The sequence below is a fragment of the Urocampus carinirostris genome, chromosome 2, assembly GCF_059441175.1.
Source record: "Urocampus carinirostris isolate Australia breed hairy pipefish chromosome 2, RoL_Ucar_1.0, whole genome shotgun sequence".
NCBI classification, from domain to species: Eukaryota; Metazoa; Chordata; class Actinopteri; order Syngnathiformes; family Syngnathidae; genus Urocampus; species Urocampus carinirostris.
Window position 1 is genome coordinate 53,780,072 of NC_142350.1, and position 24,279 is coordinate 53,804,350.

A 24,279-nucleotide genomic window follows, 5' to 3' on the forward strand; every position below is an offset into this window, starting at 1 on the left:
GATGTGGCACTGGTTTTCGTTCACATTAGACAACAATGCCAACAAAATACTTGCATTAGAAATATAGAGTTGGATACATACATAAATATCTAATTAGATAGATGTGAAATTAGTACTCGCCGAGCAATTGCTCGAACTGGGGTGTTATATTAACACTGTATATTTTGTCAATATGTCAAACTGGTTTTCGTTCGCATTAGACGATGCTGTTATCTAGTGGTCAAATATTGAACCTTGTGGCTGTAACATTTTCTGCTGGATTTGGAAAAAAAAAATAATTGAGTGTTGGAATCATAAAGATATTAATCCACAGCCAAATCTGAAGTTTTAAGAAAACTACTGTCCTGGCTGGCCGAATCGCTTTCTTGGCAGCTTCATTTATTTGGGAAGTCACGCATGCGCAGTAGCCACGCATGTGCATTAAAATACAACGGAGTTACACATATGCTTTCCGTTACATACAATGAAAAACCGAAACGTGTGTGTATTTTAATTAGACTATGTGTGTGTATTTTAATGATTACTCGTATATTAAAATAGAAAACAGAAATAGAAAAAACAGGTTAAAACAAGTTCATTTCATCAGGATTATTTGTAACATAGGTGTCTGAGAAATACACAAATAACTCAATGTAATTTACTTTACATTGAGTCATTTGTCTTGATGTGTTATTTTGTTTTGCTATTTGTTCTAGAGACCTAATTCAACTTTGAGAACCGCCTTGGCACTTTCACAAACAAATTCAGGTCATGCAAATTCCCCTTGTTCAACATTCCCAAGTGAGTAGTGAGACAAGAGGGAGGAGGAAGTTTTCAACTTTATTGTACTTTGACAGAGTCAGGTCTCCTCATTCGCACTAAGTCACAGACGGAGGAACAAATCAGATCGAGAAGGTAAGTTTTAATTTGGATCGGAGTGTAACAGTGCCGTTACAAATGCGTAATAAGCCCCATCTTGACTTTGTAAAATCCTTCAAAGTTGATACATTTTTAACAAGAGTTATAAAGACAAAGTGGTTCTTGTTGTCATATTCAGGGTTTGCACAGGTGCTTGAAACCCTTGAAAATGCTTGCATTTTAATGTTGTTTTCAAGGATTGAAAAGTGCTTGAATTGTGTGTGAAATGCTTGTAAATGCTTGAAATAGTTGCTATGTTTTTTAACATGTCTGCAAAAAGGTTGTTTTGCCATTGCATTTCTTCTGCCCTTGTCAACTCAAGTCCAGTCATGTTTATTTGTTTAGCCCTTAATCACAAGGAGTCTCAAAGGGCTGTACAGACTATTGCAAACTAAAGACTATTATTACACTATCCCCTGATCTAAAACCGACATGAGGGCAAGGAAAATGACGAAACCTTGAGAAGGGACAGCACATGAGGTAATACCCCATCCAGGATAACCTGTGATTAACAACAGCTGGCATTACTTTGTATGGCATTGTCCAATGAAGCGCCCAATAGGACAAGCACATGCAGAGCCTAAACAGGACACTATGAAATGTTTATTAATTCAAGGTTTACTAAACTATTATGGACATTTTTAGGAGCCTTGCAAAAATTATTGTAGTGTTTCCTAGTCATAAATTGTAATGGGAAGAACTTCCTGCAACTGAAAATGCTAACTACGTATCATTTTTACACAACACCTACATTATTAGAGGAGAGATTTATATCAAAAAATATTTACGACGTACTCAAAATCTAAAAATTGTCTTGATAAATGCACACGCAAGATTGTCACGGTTGCCCATTGCCCCCGATTGCGCCCTCCTGTTTTGTGCCAGCTGTGGCTCGTTGACTGATTGGCTTCCCTCTTATTTAAGCTCAGTGCTCTTACTCACCCTTTGTCAGTCCGGTATCCTGCTTGTGAATCCTGTCCGGTATCAATCCCGTCTGTCTCGTCCTGTCTGATATCTGACTCCAGTCTCCAGTATCTGGTATCGATCCTGTCTGTCCCGTCCTGTCTGGCATCGATCCCGTCCGTCCGGTATCTGCTTGTGTATCTGATATTGATCCTGGATGTCCCGTCCTGTCCGGTATCAACCTCGTCTGTCCGGTATCTGCTAGTGTCTCTGGTATCGATCTCATCTGCCTCTGGCTTCCTGTTATTCCACGCCGGACTTCTGTCTTCTTCCGCCCAGAGATCGCCGAATTACTGGCGTTTGTGTTCACGTGCATGACTGACCCATTCCCGTAAATTTGTGTAAAAACGTTACGCATCTGGGTCCTCCTCCTGTTCGGGTTCTGACAAAGATTAAAAGTTGCTTATGTAGATCACAGACATATTTGTGACTTACCTACATGATTTACACCAGATTCCTTCTTTTAATGGTTCAGAAAAAAATGAAAAATTGTCCTTGAAAGTCCTTAAAAAGTGTTTGAATTTGGTCATGAATAATGTGAAGGAATTCTGCATATTACATAGTTATTATCTAACCAAAAGGGGCTATGATGAGCAGATGAGCCCAAGGCTGTGCTGAAAGCCTGGAGTTTATTTTTACCGCTGTTTATACAAAACGGCTTGAAACTTGCAATCTGTCACAGCGCGAAGAACAGAAACAGCTCCTGTGCGTGCTTTTTACACATTGTTCACATTCTCTCAAGTGCGTGTTGGGCGTCTGCCACCAGGTTGTCAAACACAGCAAAAACTCTGTAGTAAAATGAAATCAAAATCATTGTCTGAGAGAGGTGGCCATTCCAAATAAACCTTTGTACAGCTTCTTCCTGTCATACAGGAGTTTGTTTTCCCAAAACACTTTGCGTTGTTGTTGTTAGGATTTACAAGTGATTCATCTGTCTTGGATTTTGAGTTATTTTACACAGTTTTGTTGTTATATTTCCTGTGCCTCCCTAAAATTGCTGTTGCCATGAGCGTCTTATTCTAAGCTGAAAACAAACATTGTATTCTTCTACGTAGAAAACAGGTTTCATCTTCGATGCAAAAAATAGTGGCATTTTTTTCCATACTGAAAATGTCTGTCATCTTTCCCGTACAACAGTAACTACTGTTATATTTTGCGCCCAAAAAAATTCGTCTTATACTCTGAAAATAAGCATCGTCTTCGACTCAACAACTAGCGTTGTCGTCTCTAATGCTTAGGATAAGCATATTTCTACAATAGCGGCAACTTTATAAATAATACATAGCATTGTTGCCTCCTTGGCAATTTAACATTATTCTTCTGTTCAAAAACTAGCTCTATGATAAGAACACCATTTTGTACACTGAAAATTACCATTGTCTTCCTCTACACTGAAAACTGACATTTTATGCTGAAAATAAGTATTATATTTTTCTACATGGGAAACTAGCTTTGTGTTTGTCATCATTTTCTGTGCCTAGAGCTGGCGTAGTATTTTTCAATGTTTTACCCCGAACCATCGTTAAAGGGAAAGTGTTTATTTTCTGACTGCTAGATGTTATTGTGAGGTTCAGGCGCACAAAGAGGGCTAAAAAGCACAAGGAATAATACAAACTGCGGAAATTAGGGTGACCAAAAAGCACTTCTTTCATTTCTTTTTCAAGCAAGATTATTTTTTTTAAGTATGAAATATTTTTCACTAGGAGATGTTGTAAAATTCCCAGTGCCCCTTTAATTAAGATGCAAAAAAATCTTATATTGCATTTTGTTTTATATTTTTATTTTTTATCTATGTTATATTGGCGGGATCCCTAACCTTTTTCTAACTGGGGCTACTTTTTGTTACTAATTAGCGCAAAGGGCACCCAGTTTGATATGCATTTTTAATATAACAACATATTTTATTACTATGTGATTACCAAGGTAATTATCGGAGGTGGGGTTGGACTCAGTCAACCACGAAAGGAATCACTTTACCAGAAAATCACAATGACCCAGCACTGTTGAGCTATTCTCAGAACAGGTCCGCTGGCACCTCAGCACTTCTTAGGGGGCACTCTGGTGTCCGTGGGCATCACGTTGAAGACCCCTAGTATATTGTATGCCTGCCTTTTAGAAATAGTATATCAATGTAAATTTTCACCTTGTATCCTTGGCTATGCAGGGTAACTGCTGAAGTAGAAAAATGATGACCTTTGATTATCTAGAAAAACCAGATTGTAGACATAACCGGTCTTCTATGCTCCTAAAGAGTCCAGATCCTCTCTGAGATGGAACCAACTTTCCCAAGCCTGAGCTCAGCCCCTGCAGAGAACCTGGAGCGCCAGCTTCACGCCGACTTCTTCCGGAAATTGGGTTACTCATCAACCGAGGTCAACGCGGCGCACTCCAAACTGGGCCCATCCCCGGACACCAACTCTATGCTGGAGGAACTGGTTCAGATCCGCAGCACCGAGCTGGCATCATCCGGCGAAGATACCCAAGAAAGCTTTAGAGAAGATCGGAGTGTAGATCAAGTTGAGAGCAAGACAGACGCGTCAGAGCTGAGGCCCATTGTTATTGACGGCAGCAACATTGCCATGAAGTAAGAGAACATTTCAGTAACTAACACATTGAACTATTATTTCACTTTTAAAAGCTGTTACATGTATTGGCTATTGTCTGTTTTCTTGTAAAAAGTCAGGATATTTCACTTTAGTCATTAATGTTTCACGTCTGCCCACCATAGAGGTGTAGGATAAGACCTATAAAATCCATCCGGAACCAGGCCTGCAGGTATTAAAGCCTGACCAATTATCTCTATTTGCATGACCTAGCCCAGAGCAAACCCAAAACGTATATTTTATGAGGCCTCTGAAGGAGTAGAGGTGATTTATGATTACAAATTAAAGCCTGTCTCTTGTAACAAAGTTTAACAAGATCATATAAACATTTACATCTTTTTATATCTGTGTCTGCAGAGGTTACATTAACTGACAATTTTCCATCATTACGGGATTTTTTTATCCAGAATTGACGGGAAAATTTGAAGTCTGTCTGTTATTTTGATGGGTTGAAAATCGGGCCATGAACCACAGCAGCAGTACATCCTTAAGACTAAAGCGCAGCACTTTAAGAGAGAGGGGCAGAGAGACAAAGAGCAATGACAGGTGGATAAAAGACAGAGACTGGAAGGAGTTCTTTGAATTGATAATGAAAGAGTATCAGGGTTCGTATAGTTACTCGAAACCCTTAAAAATGATTGAATTTTTATTTTGTGTTTTCAGGGATTGAAGAGTACTTGAATTTTGTGTGACACTCTTGTTAAATGCTTGACATTTTAGCCATGTATCTCAACGAATCTGCTCAAAAATGACACTGACATTGCCCTCTAGTGGCTTCGCTTTGCCATTGCTTTTCCTCTTCCCACGTGATTACGGGCAGCTGGCATTAGTTTTTATGGCATTGTCCTATGAAGCACCATTGCCCTCTTAGGGATCGTGGCACTATGAAATATGTATTAATGCAAGGATTATGTACCGGTTATTGACATTTAATATGGGCCATAAAAAAAGTAGTTTTTCCCAGGAATAAATTATAATCGGAAGAACCTTCTGAAACTGAAAATGTAAGCTACTTGTTGTCATTTTTACCTAACATATATATGGGGAGATATATGTCTCGAAAATATTTACACACATATTGTTCAGATCCACAAATATATCACTCAAGATCTTAAAATCATACATCTTGATAAATCCATATGCAAGATTAAAATTGCCTATGTAAATTGCAGATATATTATTGGCTCTGCAAAATACATTATTCACTTTGGGTTTATTCTTTTAATGGTATCAGCGAAATTAGAAAACTGGCTTTGAAAGTCCTTAAAAAGTGCTTGAATTTAGTGCTGGAGTTTAGTACTGTATAGTACGTGTTGTGATGATGTTTTTTAGCGGACCATGTTTGTCGTGGCCAAAACAACTCCAGCCGCTACTGTGATGTTAGCGCAACAACATCACAATGAGTTGTGACAAGATACTGATTTAATCATGCTATTTTTTTGCACATCATGGCCCATGCTACCAGCTCTGACACTGACAGGTCATTACACACTTATCCAGAAATTTCCATACAAGCTAAATACATTGTTTTTTTTCTCTTTTAGTTTAGTATCCACCCATAGTTTCAATATAGTTTTTAATGAACATGTTTTTAAAGTCAAAGGGAGAGAAGCCTGACCCAACCCGAACGTAATGATTGAAATTTTAGGCCCGGCCTAGGCGTAAATTCGGTTCGGACTTGGGCTTGGGTTTAGGATCTTATCTCTAGCACACCATGTTTTCATGTTTATTTTCATCCTTCTGAAAGCAATTGCAATCTAATGTTCCACTCAGTGTTTTGCTGTGTTTTTCCAAATTACCTCTCCTCTTTTTGTTTCCCATCGACAGTCACGGAAACAGAGAAGTGTTCTCATGCCGAGGCATCCAACTGGCAGTCAACTTCTTCCTGCAGAGAGGACACACAATGATTACCGTGTTTGTTCCGTCTTGGCGGAAAGAGAAAAGCCGACCTGATGCCGCCATAAAGGGTAAGGTCACTTTAGTTCAAATATAGTTGATTACTTCTTACCTGGAGCAATTGTAATGCCCGCCCATGTTATGTATGCAAATTGTTGCTGCAGTACAAACCAATTATTTTGACATTAATCAGCGCTAATTATTAGAAATCATTATTATTATTATTATTATTAAATAAATCATATCTGTTACTCAATACTGTGTCGCATATTGTTTATCGCTGCATGGATTTGAAAACATTTCTTCTTTGATTGCATTTACAGTAATTCCATATTTGTTTGATATGGGGTGGGCAATATTTTGGAGTCGCAGGGTTTAAATATTTGGTGGAGGATCCAGGCCAGGATGAAAAAAAAACAATAGCGTGATGGGATTTCAAATGACAACCAATACAGAGTCTCTATTCGATAACTTGGCAATGCATGTGGGAAAGGGATATCCTACTTATCTAATTTACGTGCAGGCATTTATATGTACATGTTATATTTAATTTTGTATCTATTAATATATTGATTTATTCATATTTGGTTTTGAAACACTCCAAATTCAAACACAATCCTATATTAGGTCCTAGTTTCCAGGGTTGGGTAGGGTTACTTTAACGTGATTACTTTCAATTACTTTTGGATTACTCCAATACCAAATATGCTAATAAAAGACAAAAGAAACTAGATATGAATAAAATGATGACAAACAACACGTGGTAAGCTTTCTCTCCTGGCTTTGATCTCTTTGATCTCCGGCAAAACTAACATCAAATGCGACAGAAACAAAATGAAAATAAATCCAAACAGCTTGCCAACATCATTTTTGCCGTTCCATGTATCCGTTACTCCCCAAGCCTGCACAAAATTTAGTAATTTTATTCATATTTAGTTTATTTTGTCTTTTATCAGCATATTTGGTATTGGAGTAATCCAAAAGTCATTGAAAGTAATTCAGTTGAAGTAACCCTACCCGACCCTGCTAGTTTCTAGATAGATAGATAGATAGATAGATAGATAGATAGATACTTTATTCATCCCCGAAGGGAAATTCACTTTTCCAGCAGCATCCCTAAGCTGAGAACAATCGAAAATAACTGAGAACAATCGAAAATAACACGGGAGCTGCTGGAGTGGCTGCCATTCGTGACGGCGCCGGAGAAACGATTCAATTTGAATCATGTACAAACAAACAAACAATTGAATCATGTACAAGAAACGATTCAATCTGAATCATGTACAAACAAACAAACAATTGAATCATGTACAACAAACAAACAAAATATTTATGTTTCAATAAGTGGAGTGTTAATAAAATGGGGGGAAAATAATTTCTGATACTGATATAACCAGGTAAAACTAATTTTAAGTTAGGCACTAATTTTGATAGTATGAATTGAAAACATCCAAATGTAATAGGGCTAGCTCAGAGTTTTTTTTTGTTTGTTTTAGAAAAAAAAACAGGATAAAAAATAGAAGGTAAAAAAAAAACCTAGACAGCCATTTAATTGATGGCCCTCAAAAATGTCACTGGGGACAAGAGTCGCACCAAATCAATTACTATATATTTTACCATTTTTGTTCGGTGGCTCAGATTAAAATGCTTATGCCAGGCATGTCAAATTTACAGCCTTTTGGATGATTGAATCGGGACCACCGATTTCTCTGAGTGTGTCAAAAAAGAAGTGGGTCTCTGGGTCATTTCTTTTAAAAGTTATGTAGTTTTATGCATATACAGTGGCTTGCGAAACTACTTGGCCTCCTTGAACTGTGACCTCTTGCCACATTTGAGACTTCAAACATAAAGATATAAAATTGTAATTTCTTGTGAAGAATCAACAATAGGTGGGACGCAATCATGAAGCGGAACACACTTGATTGTATATTTTAAACTTTTTTAAGAAATAAAAAACAAAAAAGTGGGTGTGCAAAATTATTCAGCCCCATTGAGTAATACCTTGTAGCGCCACCTTTTGCTGCGATTACAGCTGCAAGTCGCTTGGGGTATGTCTTTATCAGTTTTGCACTTCGAGAAAGTGATATTTTTGCCCATTCCTCCTTGCAAAACAGCTCGAGCTCATTGAGGTTGAATGGAAAGTGTTTGTGAACAGCAAGTTTTCAGTTCTTTCCACAGATTCTCAATTGGATTGAGGTCTGGACTTTGACCTGGCCATTCTAACACCATGATGTTTTTTGGTGAACTATTCCATCGTAGCTTTTGCTTTATGTTTTTGGATCATTGTCTTGTTGGAAGACAGATCTCCGTCCCAGTCTGACGTCTTTTGCAAACGCCATAAGGTTATCTTCCAGAATGGTCCTGTATTTGGCTCCATCCATCTTCCCATCAATTTTAACCATCTTCCCTGTCCCTGCTGAAGAAAAGCAGGCCCAAACCATGATGCTGCCACCACCATGTTTGACTGTGGGGATGTGTGTTGAGGGTGACGAGCTGTGCTGCTTTTACGCCAAACATAACGTCTTGTATTGTTGCCAAAAAGTTTGATTTTGGTCTCATCTGACCAGAGCACCTTCTTCCACATGTTTGGTGTGTCTCCCAGGTGGCTTGTGGCAAACTTAAAACAACACATTTTATACTGATATCTTTAACAAATGGCTCCCTTCTTGCACTCTTCCATAAAGGCCAGATTTGTGCAGGATATGACTGATTGTTGTCCAATGAACAGATTCTCCCACCTCAGCTGTACACCTCTGCAGTTCATCCAGAGTGATTATTGGCCTCTTGGCTGTATTTCTGATCAGTTTTCTCTTTGTATGAGCTGAAAGTTTAGGGGGACGGTCCGATCTTGGTAGATTTGAAGTGGTCTGATACTCCTTCCATTGCAATATTATGTCTTACATAGTGCTCCTTGGGATGTTTAAAGCTTGGGAAATCTTTTTTTATCCAAATCCAGCTTTAAACTTCTCCACAACAGTATCTCAGACCTGCCTGGTGTGTTCCTCGTTCTTCATGATGCTCTCTGCGCTTTAAACAGACCTCTGAGATTATCACAGTGCATTCATACAGAGACTTGATTACACAAAGGTGGATTCCATTTATCATCGTTAGTCATTTAGATCAACATTGAATAATTCAGAGATCCTCCCTGAACCTCTGGAGTTTGCTGCACTGAAAGTAAAGGGGCTGAATACCACTTTTTCGTTTATTTGAAAATTTGAAATAGCCAATAAAGTTTGTTCCACTACATGATTGTGTCCTACGAGAAATTACAGTTTTATATATTTACGTTTGAAGTCTGAAATGTGGCAAAAGGACACAAAGTTCAAGGGGGCCAAATAGTTTTGCAAGCTACTGTGTGTGTGTGTGTGTGTGTATATATATATACTGGACTGTCTCAGAAAATTAGAATATTGTGATAAAGTTCTTTATTTTCTGTAATGCAATTAAAAAAACAAAAATGTCATACATTCTGGATTCATTACAAATCAACTGAACTATTTCAAGCCTTTTATTATTTTAATATTGCTGAATTTGGCTTACAGCTTAAGAAAACTCAAAAATCCTATCTCAAAATATTAGAATATCATGAAAAAGTATACAAGTAGGCTATTCAACTAATCACCTGAATCATCTAATTAACTCGAAACACCTTGCGAGGTTTCCTGAGCCTTAAAAACACTCAGCTTGGTTCAGTAATCTAAATCACAAGTATGGGGAAGACTGCTGTCCAGAGGACCATCATTGATACCCTCCATCAGGAGGGTAAGACACAAAAAGAAATTTCTCAAAGAGCAGGCTGTTCACAGAGTGCAGTTTCAAAGCATATCCACAAAAAGTCTGTTGGAAGGGAAAAATGTGGCCGGAAACGCTGCACAACCAAGAGAGATGACCGCAGCCTTAACAAAATTGTGAAGAAGAGCCGCTTCCAGAATTTGGGGGAGCTTCAAAGACAGTGGGCTAAAGCTGGAGTCCAGGTATCAAAAGCCACAGTTCACAGACGTGTCCGGGAAATGGGCTACAATAGCCGTATTCCCATGGTCAAGCCACTTCTGAACTCAAGACAACGGAAGAAGCGTCTGACTTGGGCTATGGAGAAGAAGCACTGGACAGTTGCAGAGTGGTCCAAAGTCCTCTTTTCAGACGAAAGCAAGTTTTGCATTTCATTTGGAAGTCAAGGCGCCAGAGTCTGGAGAAAGGCTGGAGAGGAGCAAAATCCAAGTTGCTTGAAATCCAGTGTTAAGTTCCCACAGTCAGCAATGGTTTGGGGAGCCATGTCAGCTGCTGGTGTTGGTCCACTGTGTTTCATCAAGTCCAGAGTAAATGCAACTGTGTACCAAGAGATTTTAGAGCACTACATGCTTCCATCTGCTGAAAAGCTCTATGGAGATGAGGATTTCATTTTCCAGCATGATCTGGCACCTGCCCACAGTGCCAAAACCACCAGTAACTGGTGCACTGACCATGGCATCACTGTCCTTGATTGGCCTGCTAATTCCCCTGACCTGAACCCCATCGAGAATTTGTGGGGTATAGTTAAGAAGAAGATGAAAGACACCAGACCTGCAAATGCAAATGAGCTGAAGGCCGCTATCGAAGCATCCTGGGCATCAATAACACCTCAGCAATGCCACAGGCTGATTGCCTCCATGCCACGCCGGACTGATGCAGTAATCCGTGCAAAAGGATTCCCAACCAAGTACAGAGTGCATCAATGGACATTTTCAAATGTTTGATTTAGTTTTGCTGTTATAAAATTATTTTTTTACTTGGTCTGAGGAAGTATTCTAATATTTTGAGATAGGATTTTTGAGTTTTTTTTCAGCTGTAAGCCAAAATCAGCAATATTCAAATAATAAAAGGCTTGAAATAGTTCAGTTGATGTGTAATGAATCCAGAATGTATGACATTTTTGTTTTTATAATTGCATTACAGAAAATAAAGAACTTTATCACAATATTCTAATTTTCTGAGACAGTCCAGTATATATATATATATATATATATATATATATATATATATATATATATATTCTGATTTCTGAGAATGCTGCTTCATTGTCTAACTAACCTCATTCTAACATCATAAACCTTCAGAACACCATGGTATTTTATTTCATTAAGTTGAGTGCATCAATTAAATAGAGCTACTAATTTCTGACCATTGAATCACATGTGGTTAAAAGTCACTCTTAATCCGAGCCCTTTAAGCGTACATGAATGCAACAACAAGCATACAATAAAGGCCATTTCTGTATTTTGCTTGCACCAAAGCCAGGGTGGAGCAGAGTTAGTCTATTTCCTTTTGTGTGAACAAGGAAATAAAAACCTCAGCCCTTGTCTCTAATTGTGGCTGAGTCACATAGTACGCCTTGTTGCTGACCTTAATGTTCAATGTACTTGGCAGCATCTTGAAGTCTCCATAAAAAAAAGTATGTCAGTGACAATGTCATCATTTGGTTTATTGTCTGTAATTAAAGCAAACAGTTCCTGAAGAGTACCGGAACATGCAAATGAATTGAACTTGAAATTCACGTTGTAGTGAGACGTAAATTAATGGCTGGGGAATTTCGTATTGGGGTCAGGGTGAAAGTTACCAGAAAATTTACAATAAGATAAAGACATTAACAAAAACAGTGCAGTGGACAAAATACCAAAAAAATACAGTAAGACCTCGGTTGTCGCGGTTAATGGGGACCAAAACCACCCGCGATAAGTGAAAATCCGCGAAGTAGCGGTGCACCTTCCAAAAAAAAATATATATATTTTTTTTTTTTTTTTTTTTTTTTAATTATTTTTTTAGACCCGGTTAATGGGGAACAAAACCACCCGCAAAAAGTGAAAATCTGCGAAGTAGCGACGACCCTTCAAAAAGAAAAAGAAAGAAAAAAACATTTTTTTATTTTTTTTTAATTACTATTATTTTTTAGACCCGGTTAATGGGGAGCAAAACCACCCGCAAAAGGTGAAAATCTACGAAGCAGCGCCCCTTCAAAAAAAAAAATTTTTTTAAATTACAGACCGCGAAGCTCTGAAGCCGCGAACGTCAAACCGCGAAGTAGCAAGGTCCCACTGTAATGTCCCATTGTATGTAATATCTACCGGGTGACTATATTAGCCGTGTAGTTGATGCCCTCATCAATTAATTGCTGGATGTTATCCACTTGAAACAAAAAAAGCAGTAAAACTGCTCTGCGGGGAAGTTTTTTTTTTTGTTTATTTGTTTTTTAGTTCATAAACATGATCAAAATGTATGTAACAGATAAACCATGTGTTTCCACTTTGCTGCCCGGCGTCCAATTGCAGCTCTCAGGATGATAGTTTGAACTCACTGTCTTAATATGAGAGGGACAGTGTGAATTATTTGACCACAAAATTTCTTTGTATTCTGTTATGCCAGCGAAAATGTTTTATAAAAAGCACAGGAGAGAATATAAACTATGGAGGCTCAATGTGATCATAAATCACAATTAGTCTTCTACTTCGTTTGCCTAGCCTTCCTTTAGGTTTTTGTTTTTCTGTCACTGGTTTCATGTTTTTTAAGGGGACACTGTAAAATATTTGAGCACTAGATTTCTCTGTAGTGTGTAGTGTAACTGAAAACGATTACAAACTATGGAGACTCGGTGACAAAACCGCACCACTTTTTCCAATCAATTTTTTGCCCAGGCTTTCTTGCCCAGGTTTTTTGGGGGTACCCAAGGCAGCAAGGTGTCAGCTTCCTCTAGGTGTGCCCAATGTTATGTGGGTGCGGGAACAGAAAATCACACTTTTTAAAGGATTTATTTTCAAATTAGAATGAAAAATTAGTTTTAAGTCACCTATAAGCAGCAAGATTTCTGGCTGTCAAAGAGGTCTAACTTTATCTAATGAGGCTCAACTTGTTGCCTGTATTAATGGCACCTGTTTTAAGTTGTTTTTGGTGTAAAAGACACCAGTCCACAACCTCAGCCAGTCACACTCCAGACTCCACTATGGTGTCGTGAATATAGCTGGTAAATAAAGCATTCTAACAAACAATTTATTGACCAATTGCATTAAAGAGCCAGCCGAGTTTATTTTTTTTCGTCTCGTCTTTTTGAAGCACCACATGCGTTTTTAGATCGTTTTGTCAGGAAGACGGATGAAAGACCGTGTTTAGTTTATTTAAAGGGTGGCTACACACCCTTTAGGTGAATTATTTTTACCGTTTTGATATTTCAATGTACTTTAATCAAGACACACCCACTCTTGGATTTATGGACTTTTCTTTTACTACTCATCTACTGAAGAAGATTGAATAGAACACAAAACAATAATAAGTAAATAAAACAAAACAAAACTAGAAGTTAAAAACTTAATCTGGCTCCATTTGGATGGAAGACAACAATGGCTGGATTATTACGTTATTGTATTTGGATAGAGTTCCCCTTTTTACGTCACACCAATATTAATGCCTAGCAACGACGAGATGTTCTGCGAAGTTCCGCGTCGATGAAGATGAAGGCCCAGTCTTTATGTCTTTGGCTGTAGAGCGATGAGGAATCCAGCTAGGCTTGAGACCCAGTTGGGAAGAGGACCACAGGTTGCAGGGTGTTGAGGCAGAGGTTGACTGCTGGTGGCTTGAGGCTTCTCTGAGGTCGCTGGCTTTGTCCCACTGGTTTAGCCGCTAGCTTTATCAAGCTTGGCTGCTGACTTGGCACAGTTCTCTGGCTGCCCCTTGAACTGAGTCTTGGTCAGGACCGACCAGGGCGGCCTTGTTTCAGTTCCTCCTGTGAGGACATTTCTCTTGCTTCTTGCTGGCCAAAATTCTGACTGCCCTTGCAAGGTGAGACGTGTACCAACTCTCGGTTCCAGTCTCCTGGGAGGGGTGAACCCCCTGTGGTGGAGTTGTCACAGCGACCTTTGATGCGAACATGCAGCCAAAGCCCCTGTCCCGAAACTCACATTAAGTAAGGAGCTCCACTGTCTTGCTCTCATTATGTATAAACCAGCGCTAGAAGTTGGAGAATCCCAGGAACTGCTGCAACGGTTTCTGGCAGGTGGATGTCAGCCACTCAGCCATGGCCTGGTTCTTTGCAGGATCAGGAAGCAGACGGCCCTGTTTGACGATGAAACCAAGGAAAGTCACTTTGGAGACGTGGAACTTGCTTTCTCGGCATTGAAAAAAAGACCGTTTTCATAAAGACGCCAGACGGACAAGCTGGATGTCATTTAGGTAGACATAGAGAAACTTGTTTAGCATGTCACAGAGAACATCATTTATGAGCACCTGGAATATTGCTAGAGCATTAGTGAGACCGAATGGTATCACCCGGTACTCAACCGGGTGACACCGTTCGGTCTGGGTCAGATGGTAGACATTCCGGAGGTCAAGTTTCGTTTATACCGTAGCCTTCTGTAAATAGGCAAAGTCAGCATTAAGGAGCGGGGGAAATACTTCTCTTCTACTGTGATGCTGTTAAGACCACAACAGTCGATACTGGGATGGAGAGTACCGTATTTCTTCTTTAATATAAAAGGGAGATCCTACCGGTGAGGACGATGGGGTGATCAATCCTGAAGCAAGCGACTCGCTCGTCTACCCCTCCATGGCCTCATGTTTTGGTCTGGAGAGTAGGTAGAGCTCGCTTGATGGTAGGGGGGCATCCGGGCAACAGGTCAATTGTGCACTAAGGCAGGAAAAGGGCAAGATGCTTTGAGAAGACCTCCTTGAATTTTTTATATGCTTGTGGGATCTCTCAAATAGCCATAGCTGGGGAAGGAGAGGAGGGTTCAAGAGGTGCTGGGAAATTGGCCGACCTGAAGCAGTGCGAGTTGCATGTTAAACTCCTTGCCATAATTGTGCCTAAACTCCACTTATTTTGTGGGTTGCGTGTTACTAACCAGGGGGAACCCAAGACCACCAGAGGATGGCATAATATAGAACTGAATATCCTCTCTATGATTGCCCAAAACCAGAAGCATAAGGGAAGAAGTACGGTGGTTTGCGCGGGCTGAATGCGGTCCGTTAATATTTTCAATTATGCGGGATTCTCTGGCTAGCTGGATTCGGGCTACTACTTGGAAGTGCTTTACATGAAGCTGTATCTTTGCGTCCACTGTATGGGCTAAGGTTGACAGCACCTGATAGGCAAGCAGAAGGGTTAGCTCGTGTCTCACAAAATCACTGTCCACGCTTGTCATAACTGATCGTTTGTCTGCTGGGTCCATGGCGTAGTCAGATCGTTTTGTCATGTTTGGTGGTTGAACCCAAACGCAGACACGCAAGCAGCATTGACAGTTCTATTTGGGTAAATGGGGGTTAAATGAAAAGAGCTCTGCGCAAAGAGGTTTGTGAAAATGTCCCTCTTTTTTTTCATATATATATTCCAAATGAATTAAGTTTTTATAACATTAGGAGGCATTAAATAATACACAATTTCCCTTTAAAAAAAACTTGCCAAAAATTTCATTCATTGCATTTTGTTGTTTGTTTTAGCTCATTTGCCAATTGCACCCAATTGAGTATGAGGTTATAACATCATTTATTTCAAGATTTTTTGTGGCTTTTTGCTCCCAGATAAACACATCCTGATGGAGCTGGAAAAGCAAAAACAAGTCGTCTTCACGCCTTCGCGCCGCGTGGGCGGCAAGTTGGTAGTTTGCTACGATGACCGCTACATCGTCAAGTTAGCGTACGAGTCAGACGGCATCATCGTGTCCAACGATACCTACCGAGACCTGCAGGGAGAAAATCCAGAGTGGAAGAAATTCATCGAGGAGAGGCTCCTCATGTACTCGTTTGTAAACGACAAGTAAGCAGCAGTAATTTACGTCTAAACCTGTTGCCCAGAATTCAGTTTTTTTTTCTTCTGTGGAGCAGATTCATGCCACCTGATGACCCCCTGGGTCGACACGGTCCCAACCTGGACGACTTACTCAGGAAAAATCCACGACCCTCGGAGGGAAGAAGCCAGCTCTGTCCTTATGGTGAGGAACAACTACCTTATTTATTCATACATCATTGACCACATTCGAAAAAACTTTAGATGCAAAGGGAATCGAACCCGGGTCACGGCAGTGAGAGTACCAAATTCTAACCATTAGACCAGTAGTGATATAAATGACATACAGAAGGCATTACATTTGATCTCAATGTCGGACTATTTTTGTTCACGGAGAGAACAAATGTTAAATAATGGTGAAAATAAAAAGTCGTCCTGAAAGATATAAGTAAACGCTAAAAAGCACGACAAGAAAAATAAATCTTTTGTGTATCTGTTTGAAAGACATTGAAAAAAAATACATTGTAAATTTTAAGTTTGTTATCGTGTTCATAAGTATCAATAAATTAATTTAATCATGGCTGCTCATATTCAACAACGTTGGTCACTTACAATGCTTGGTTTGAGCTAAGAAATAAAGTAACCGAAGTATATACCGATTTTCAATTAAAAGTTTGAGGTGGGTGTTATACACTAATAAATGCGATACTTTCTCTGCACATAAAAATGTCAGAATTTTTTTAAGTAAATTGTCAACTTGACAAGAAAACAAGGTCTGTTTTTTTTCATTGTCATTTCAAATTTGAGTGTTGATTAGTTGATCTCATGTTGAAAGCAAAATAATAGACCCTTAAAACATTTACCGGAAAAATATTGCCCTTTGAAGAAACAGTTCGGGAAATATCCGTCTGATATTCTGTGAACAAAACAAAAGCACGTGCAACACTTTTTGCATTTGTGGAATTATTAAAATACGCTAAAACCAATGCAAAATTTACATTTGTGGTCCTCACTTTAGCATAGAATAGAATAGAATGGTCTTTATTGTCATTTATGATCACTGTACTTTATTGGTTAGTCGAGGCCCTTAGATACGAAACACTATTAATTAATAATTAAGTTAATCTAAGTCATACTGCAAGTGAATCGGAAAAAACAGCAAAATTGAGAAAAATAAAGAAATAAAATATATTTTGTTGTTATTTAATTTTATATTTGCATTTGTTCTCTCCCCCAGACAAAAAGTGTACTTACGGCGTTAAATGTAAGTACTACCACCCAGAGCGGGCCAACCGGTCTTACTTGTCTTTGGCTGATGAACTAAGGGAAAAAGCCCAGAATTTACTCGAAGAGGACAACATAAGATCGTCACACATACAGTCGCATTCAGTCCCTTACATTTGTCCTCAGGAACTTCATATTTTAGACCATCGGTGGTCTTCGCACCCCACCCGGGTTAGTGAAAACAAAGTCTTGTACTGTGAAGTTCCAAATCTTCTCCCATCATCTGGACACAAAGAGTGTCCTGGACCACACCACTACTTCTCCAGCAGTCCTCATGAGTGCTTGGACTCTGGCCTCGGTTCCTACGAAGGACAGTTCTGTGACGTTTGCCCCTGGAACTCACACAGGCTCATCCACACAATCAGACACCCTGGACCAAGACATTCTTGTGGGTGCTACAAAAACCGTAAGTCTGGGGTTTCACGCGAGGTCTCGTCAGGTGCAACCCAGAACCAAAGCCTACCGTGTCCATTCAATGGAGCTTCTCAGAGTCTGTGGAACCAGGCCGATCCTTTTCATGGATTACCGCGAGTCGGAGGATATCATTCCCTAACTGTTCCGGTTCACGCATCTCAGCACAACATTCCTTGTCGCTCCCATTCAGGGGATCAGTTCCCCACCTGCGTTCAGCAGCAGTTGGAACCTCAAAAACTAGAACTCCGCAAGAAACTGCAAGCCATTTTCAGCCCTCAGCAGGTGGCAACGGTCATGCACATGTTTCCACATGTGTTAAACGCTGAAAAACTGGCCACAGAAATTCTTAACCAGAACCCTCAAAGCAGCATGTTCCTCTAATCAGGGGTCGGCAACCGGCAGCTCAGATCTGTATTCGGCTCTTTAGCGCTGCCCTGTGGCTCTCTGAGACTTTTCCAAAGTTATTTACGAATTGAAAAAGATGGGCGAAGGAAATATATTTTTGTTTTAATAAGGTTTCTGCAAAAGGACAAACATGACACAAACACTTTTAATGTGTTCCATTGTGTAAAACTGTGTATAATACATACAGTATTACATTTCAACTAGGGGTGTAACTATGTAACTATGAAACGAGAGGGAAGATCAGCTGGTAAAATTTCATGGATGGGAAGTGACAGGTTTGACCGCTATTTTCTCACTGCAAACTACAGGTTTTCACCTCGAATGCAACAAAATCATTTATTGTGATATAAAGTCTTTGCTCTCAGGCTTGAATACTTGCCTGGAGAACATATCTGAAATGCAAAACTTTGGGGCTGTTCTCTTCTGCTTGTTTTCCTTTCACCCCTCTGTGGACCCAAGCTCCGCCTTTTAAAGGGGCAGCGCCACAAGCCAGGAAGGTTGTTGTTTTACACAAACCGGCAGACGTGTGATCGGCCCTGGACCCCAAAGGTAAAAAGAGGGGCCACCGTGCAGTTGTTTGGACCAGATAAAACCTCAGTGCTTCTTTTTTACTTTAATAAGCTTTATACAGTGAATGAAGTCGTAATCACCATGTTTTTCTCTAATGCATTTGTTTTGTTTTTTTATGGTTCTTAAGAGTATTATTATCGCTTGTATGGATGAGAAATTTGATGTCATTCTGAAAAAAAAGAATAAAGAATACCTGCCTGAGTTGCTGAACAATTTGAATTCCACAAGAGGGTGGACTCGATTAAGGCATGTCTTATTTTGCATAAACATACTGAGTTTAGGTATGTGTATGCCTATGTCTTTTTTGCATGCTTGTCACTTAAAGACATTTTCAGGGGTTTAAAGAAGCAGTTCTCCGACAGTGTGTCGCCACAACTCACTTGTGTGCTGAAGAAAATTGCCCGCTGACAATATTTATCCGTGTATTTTGCACCTTTTTTGTTACCTAAAAATGAATTCACTGTTTGGAGACACAAGGTATTACCGACTTGTAAAACACTGAATGCAAAGGGCATCGAACCCAGGTCACGGGGGTGAGAGTGTTGAATCCTTACCACTGGACTACCAGCAATATATGTGACAGAAAACAAGCCAGTAGGCTTTATGTCGTTATCGCACTATTTTTTGTCTAACATTTCTGAGCCTGGAGAGAGATGGGTGCCACCAAGCTGTATTTGCCCAAGACACACCACAAAAAATAGTGCCGCAACAACCCTAGTGCTTAAGGGATCCAACAACAACCCAACATACCAGAAATGTTATTGCCTTGACATGTAAAATGTATAACAAAATGAACATCCGTGTCTGGTACGGTGACAAAAATAGTGTGAGAATGAGATAAAAACTACTAATAGCGATGCACAAGTGTGCGGTTATACAGGTATAAACAAATTAATAAAATTCTCAAATTGTGACGAGCAAAGTAACTAATATTCTTCCATAACAGTAGGTGGCAGCAAATCTCTAATTTGATTGAAGAAATCATTTGAGTTTCAACTGCAAAATCATCGGTTGGGGCCGGGCTAACGGCTAGGCTGAAGGCTAAACCCTTCAAAACGCCTCTCCCATCTATTTTCCTCTCCAACGTTCGCTCCCTGGACAACAAACTGGACCATTTACAAGTAGAACTTACATCGAACCGCGAGATGACGAACTGTTGCGCTATAATTCTGACGGAGACATGGCTAAACTCATCTATCCCGGATGACGCTGTTAACATTGTGGGGCTAACTGCTTTCCGCGCTGATAGAAGCGGCGAGCTCACCGGTAAGAGCAGGGGTGGCGGACTATGCATTTATACCAACAACAACTGGTGTAGAAATGCTAAGATAATCTCGAATCACTGCTCACGAAACATTGAACTTTTGACGGTGATCTGCAGACCCTTCTACCTACCGAGGGAGTTTAGTGCTACCATCATTACTGCCGTGTACGTGCCACCCAGCGCTAATACTAAGGAGGCAATGGACGTTCTCTACCGAACTGTGAGTGAACTGCAGCATGCTTACACCGAGTGCATTTTCATTGCGGCGGGGGACTTTAACCAGGCCAACATGAAAACAGTTCTCCCGCATTTCCACCAGCATGTCAACTTTGCTACAAGAGGTAGGAACACATAAGACTTGGCCTACACAAATATCAAAGGAGCATACAGAGCAGCCCCCTGCCCCCACCTTGGCACCTAGAGGAGAAGAACACCCATGTGCGGATGCTGTTCCTGGACTTCAGTTCAGCATTCAACACCATCATCCCACAACACCTGGTAGACAAAATGAGACTCCTGGGTTTCAACACCCCCCTGCGGAACTGGCTGCTGGACTTCCTCACTGACAGACCCCAGTCAGTGCGGATTGGTCAGAACATCTCCGATGTCATCAACCTCAGCACGGGCTCCCCCCAAGGCTGTGTCCTGAGCCCCTTGCTGTTCACCCTGATGACACACGACTGCGTCCCTAGGTCCGCCACAAACCACATAGTGAAGTTTGCGGACGACACAACAGTGGTGGGCCTCATCAGGGACGACAACGACCTGGCCTACAGAGAGGAGGTGGAGCAGTTGGTGGGCTGGTGCAGGGACAACAGCCTGGTCCTGAATGTTGACAAAACTAAAGAGATCATTGTCGACTTCAGAAAAAAACCAGCCCAACCATGCCCCACTTTTCATCAACAACAAGGCTGTGGAGGTTGTCAGCAGCATCAAGTTCCTAGGGGTGCACATCACAAACAAACTCACCTGGTCCGTGAACACTGCATCACTGGTTAAGAGGGCACAGCAGCGCCTGTACTTCCTGCGGAGGATGAGGAGAGCCCGCCTGCCCCCACCCTCCCTCATCACATTATACAGGGGCACCATAGAGAGTATTCTGACCAGCTGTATCTCTGTGTGGTGTGGAGGCTGCAGCGCTACCGACTGGAGTAGTGTGAGGAGGGTGACGAGGACAGCAGAGAAAATCATCGGGACTTCTCTTCCCTCCATTATGGACATTGGCCAGAAGCGCTGCCTATCCCAAGCTAAGAACATTATCAGGGATCCCTCTCACCCCCATCATGGACTGTTCACTCTGCTAGCCTCTGGGAAGAGGTACTGCAGTGTGCGGTGCAGGACCACCAGGTTCCACAATAGTCTTGTCCCCCTGGCCATTAGACTGTTAAATGGTCACTCAAACACATAGTAAATCTAAACTGCTGCGAATCTGTACATCTGTGGGTTCTGTTTGACTTTTTGCACTACTGGCAGTTCTTTATAGCTAGCCACTCCTTGCACATCTGTTTCTCTGCACTATTGTACTTACAGCGTTATTGTTACAGTGTTATTGTTCTGTTTACCTGACTGCCCATTTTGCACATCTGGTTGGCTACTCCTCTTGCACTATTTGCGCTACTGTAAAATACTATACATAGCCATAATTATTTAGTATATTATTAGCACTCAATACTACAACTCAATACAACATTTTATTTATATCTGTACATTCAAGGAAACTGTGCGGGTCAGATGTATCGACATTTCGTTCTGTATACACGTGTACTAGAATGACAATAAAGTAGATCTGAATCTGAATCTGAGAATCTGAACTAGAAGATTATTTTGCTCAATACAGGTTGTGTTTCTCTTATTTCAATGTTAGACCCCCGGGATATGACATTAATACGTTCTGGGGTGAGGATTACAAAGTGAAATTGCCAAAAGCAGGGAATAGAAAACTATTGTAATACGTAGTTAATGTGTTCCTAACCCTCTGTTACCCGGATTAAAAAATGTAAAAAAAAAATATATAGATATAATATCTATTATTAATACGTATGTGTATTTGAATAAATAACAAAATAAATATACATGCAGAGGAAAAAATACATTTGAATGGGCTTTAGTGTGTCGTGACTTTAGCTGGTCAAGTGGAGTAGTGGGTGGATGCAGGGGGAGTGACAGCGGATTTAAATTAAACAGTTTTCAAAACTTCCAGTTGCAAGGATTGTCATTCTTTAAGAGATTTACTTGCTTGAATGGCCGCCGTATTTTTAATAAAGGTCCCAATTGTAGATTGGTTAAGTCCAACTGAATTCAGCAAGGGTAGCGATTTGAGTGCCTTTTTCATATTTCCTGATAATCCCAAACAGTATAGTGAAATCGTCATAAGGTGTGTTTGCCGTATCCCAGAGGTTGACCGTATGTGAAAACGAAAAAAAGCTAATAATCGGATAAAATAAAATAAGAAATATGACAAAATAGCTTACTCATATTATTTACAAGGCCACCACAACGTTTTCTTGCCAAGACACTAAAGGAAATTTATATTCTCAATTTAGCTATATTATACACCCTAGTTTAAAAACAAAAACAAAACAAATGTGTTCTTTAATATGGTTTTAACAAAATTTGCCTTGGGCCATAAAGGTACACAGTACACAGTGAGCAATCAGCAGGAAAGCCTGACTATTCCTCATTTCAAAATGAATGGGACGTCATCCAAACTAATTGGGGATTTTTTTCTGGGTGGGGGTTAATTGCTTGTCTGCTGAGTAAGAACTGTCTGACTGTTTTGCATTCGACTCCAACCGGTTTTTAAAGTTATTGGCTCGCGGCTTTGAACATGTCCGTGTCTTGCAGGTTGTCCCCCTTTTCTCGCACAGCATCTTCCACTACCGTATTTTCCGGACTATAAGGTGCACCTAAAAGCCCCTATTAAGCCAGAAATTGAAAGTGTGCCCTACATAACACAGGATACGGCAGGTAAGAATGGAAATGCATACAGTAATTATAGGTATGCCTTATCATAATACGTTTTTCAGTAATTCAGTATTTGAGCTATTTTTGTGCAAAAATTGATCAACTCGAGAAACGTCACAGGAACATACATTTTAAAACATTTCATACAACGGGGATCGAACTCAAGTAATGATGGTAAGAGTGCTGACACTTTACTACTAGACCACCGGTGGTAAAAATGTGACAAGCCCTAAGGGATTTCAAACTCCTTTTAACTCAGGGGGCACACGATAGAACAAACATTCTGTCGGGGGCCGGACTAGTAGATTAAAGAGAAAGGAAAAGAGATAAAGAAATAAGAGAAAGAGGGAGGGAAAAGGAAAGAGGGAGGCACAAAGAAAGAAAAAGAGAGAGAGGGAGAGAGTGTGAGAAACAAAAGATAAAAAGTCGTGAGAGAGGGGGAAAAAGGGAGAGGAAGAAAGAAATCCAAAGAGAAATAGAAAGACAGAAGGAGAGAAAAGAGAAAGGAAAGCACTAAGGGTATGAAGAGAGAAAGAGAAAAGAGAGAAAAGGAAAAAAGGAAGTTAGAGCAAAAGAGGTTAAATGACAGAGAGAGAGAGAGAGAGAGAGAGAGAGAGAGAGAGAGAGAGAGAGAGAGAGAGAGAGAGAGAGAGAGAGAGAGAGAGAGAGAGAGAGAGAGAGAGAGAGAGAGAGAGAGAGAGAGAGAGAGAGAGAGAGAGAGAGAGAGAGAGAGATTAAATAAATAAATAAATAAATACAAGTCCAGTGTCTTTGTGAGAGGCACCTGGCTTTGGCAACACCAAGTTGACATATTTCAACCAGCAGCTTGTTTTTCTCTTGCGCTTCTCTGAGTGTTGTCTGGCAGGCCGGAATCAATCGGGTCGCCTGCTGTGCCCTAAGACCTTATCTTTTCATCACACTAGTTTTACTCATGGTGCCAGTAACACTGATTTGCATAGAGCTGTTAGGATCTGGTGCGCCCTCTTTCACCAGCGGGCGCCTAATGGGTTCCCTAAATACCCAAAGCCTTCAAAAGGGCATTTAGGACAGGGTCCATTATCGGGTCATCATCCAATTTCTAACATCAATATCACAATCACCTTTTTCCAGTTCCATCCAGATTTGCAGTGTGTAAAATAGCGTCTGCCCGGAAGCCCGGGGGTGCATCTTTTACGTCGGGCGTACAACTTACAAAACGTCTCCGCCCGGGTGGCCGACAAGTTTTTCAAGAAAAATGAAACTTTTCAAATGAAACATTTGCTCTGTTCCGATTT

At 40.4% G+C, this 24,279-nt stretch overlaps 1 protein-coding gene across 3 annotated transcripts in view; it reads left to right on the forward strand.

The window, feature by feature from the left end:
- Positions 1–18,978, forward strand: part of zc3h12aa (zinc finger CCCH-type containing 12Aa) — a 128,946-nt gene extending 109,968 nt beyond the window's left edge. For all 3 annotated transcript variants that reach the window (XM_088328043.1, XM_088328042.1, XM_088328044.1), the window contains 5 exons: positions 4,112–4,444; positions 6,291–6,430; positions 15,900–16,134; positions 16,203–16,309; positions 17,342–18,978. In XM_088328043.1, coding sequence (XP_088184169.1) covers positions 4,131–4,444; positions 6,291–6,430; positions 15,900–16,134; positions 16,203–16,309; positions 17,342–18,183 — 1,638 coding nt within the window. In that variant the 5' untranslated portion in view covers positions 4,112–4,130 and the 3' untranslated portion in view covers positions 18,184–18,978. The remainder of the gene's footprint in view (positions 1–4,111; positions 4,445–6,290; positions 6,431–15,899; positions 16,135–16,202; positions 16,310–17,341) is intronic.
- The last annotated feature ends 5,301 nt before the right edge of the window (positions 18,979–24,279 follow it).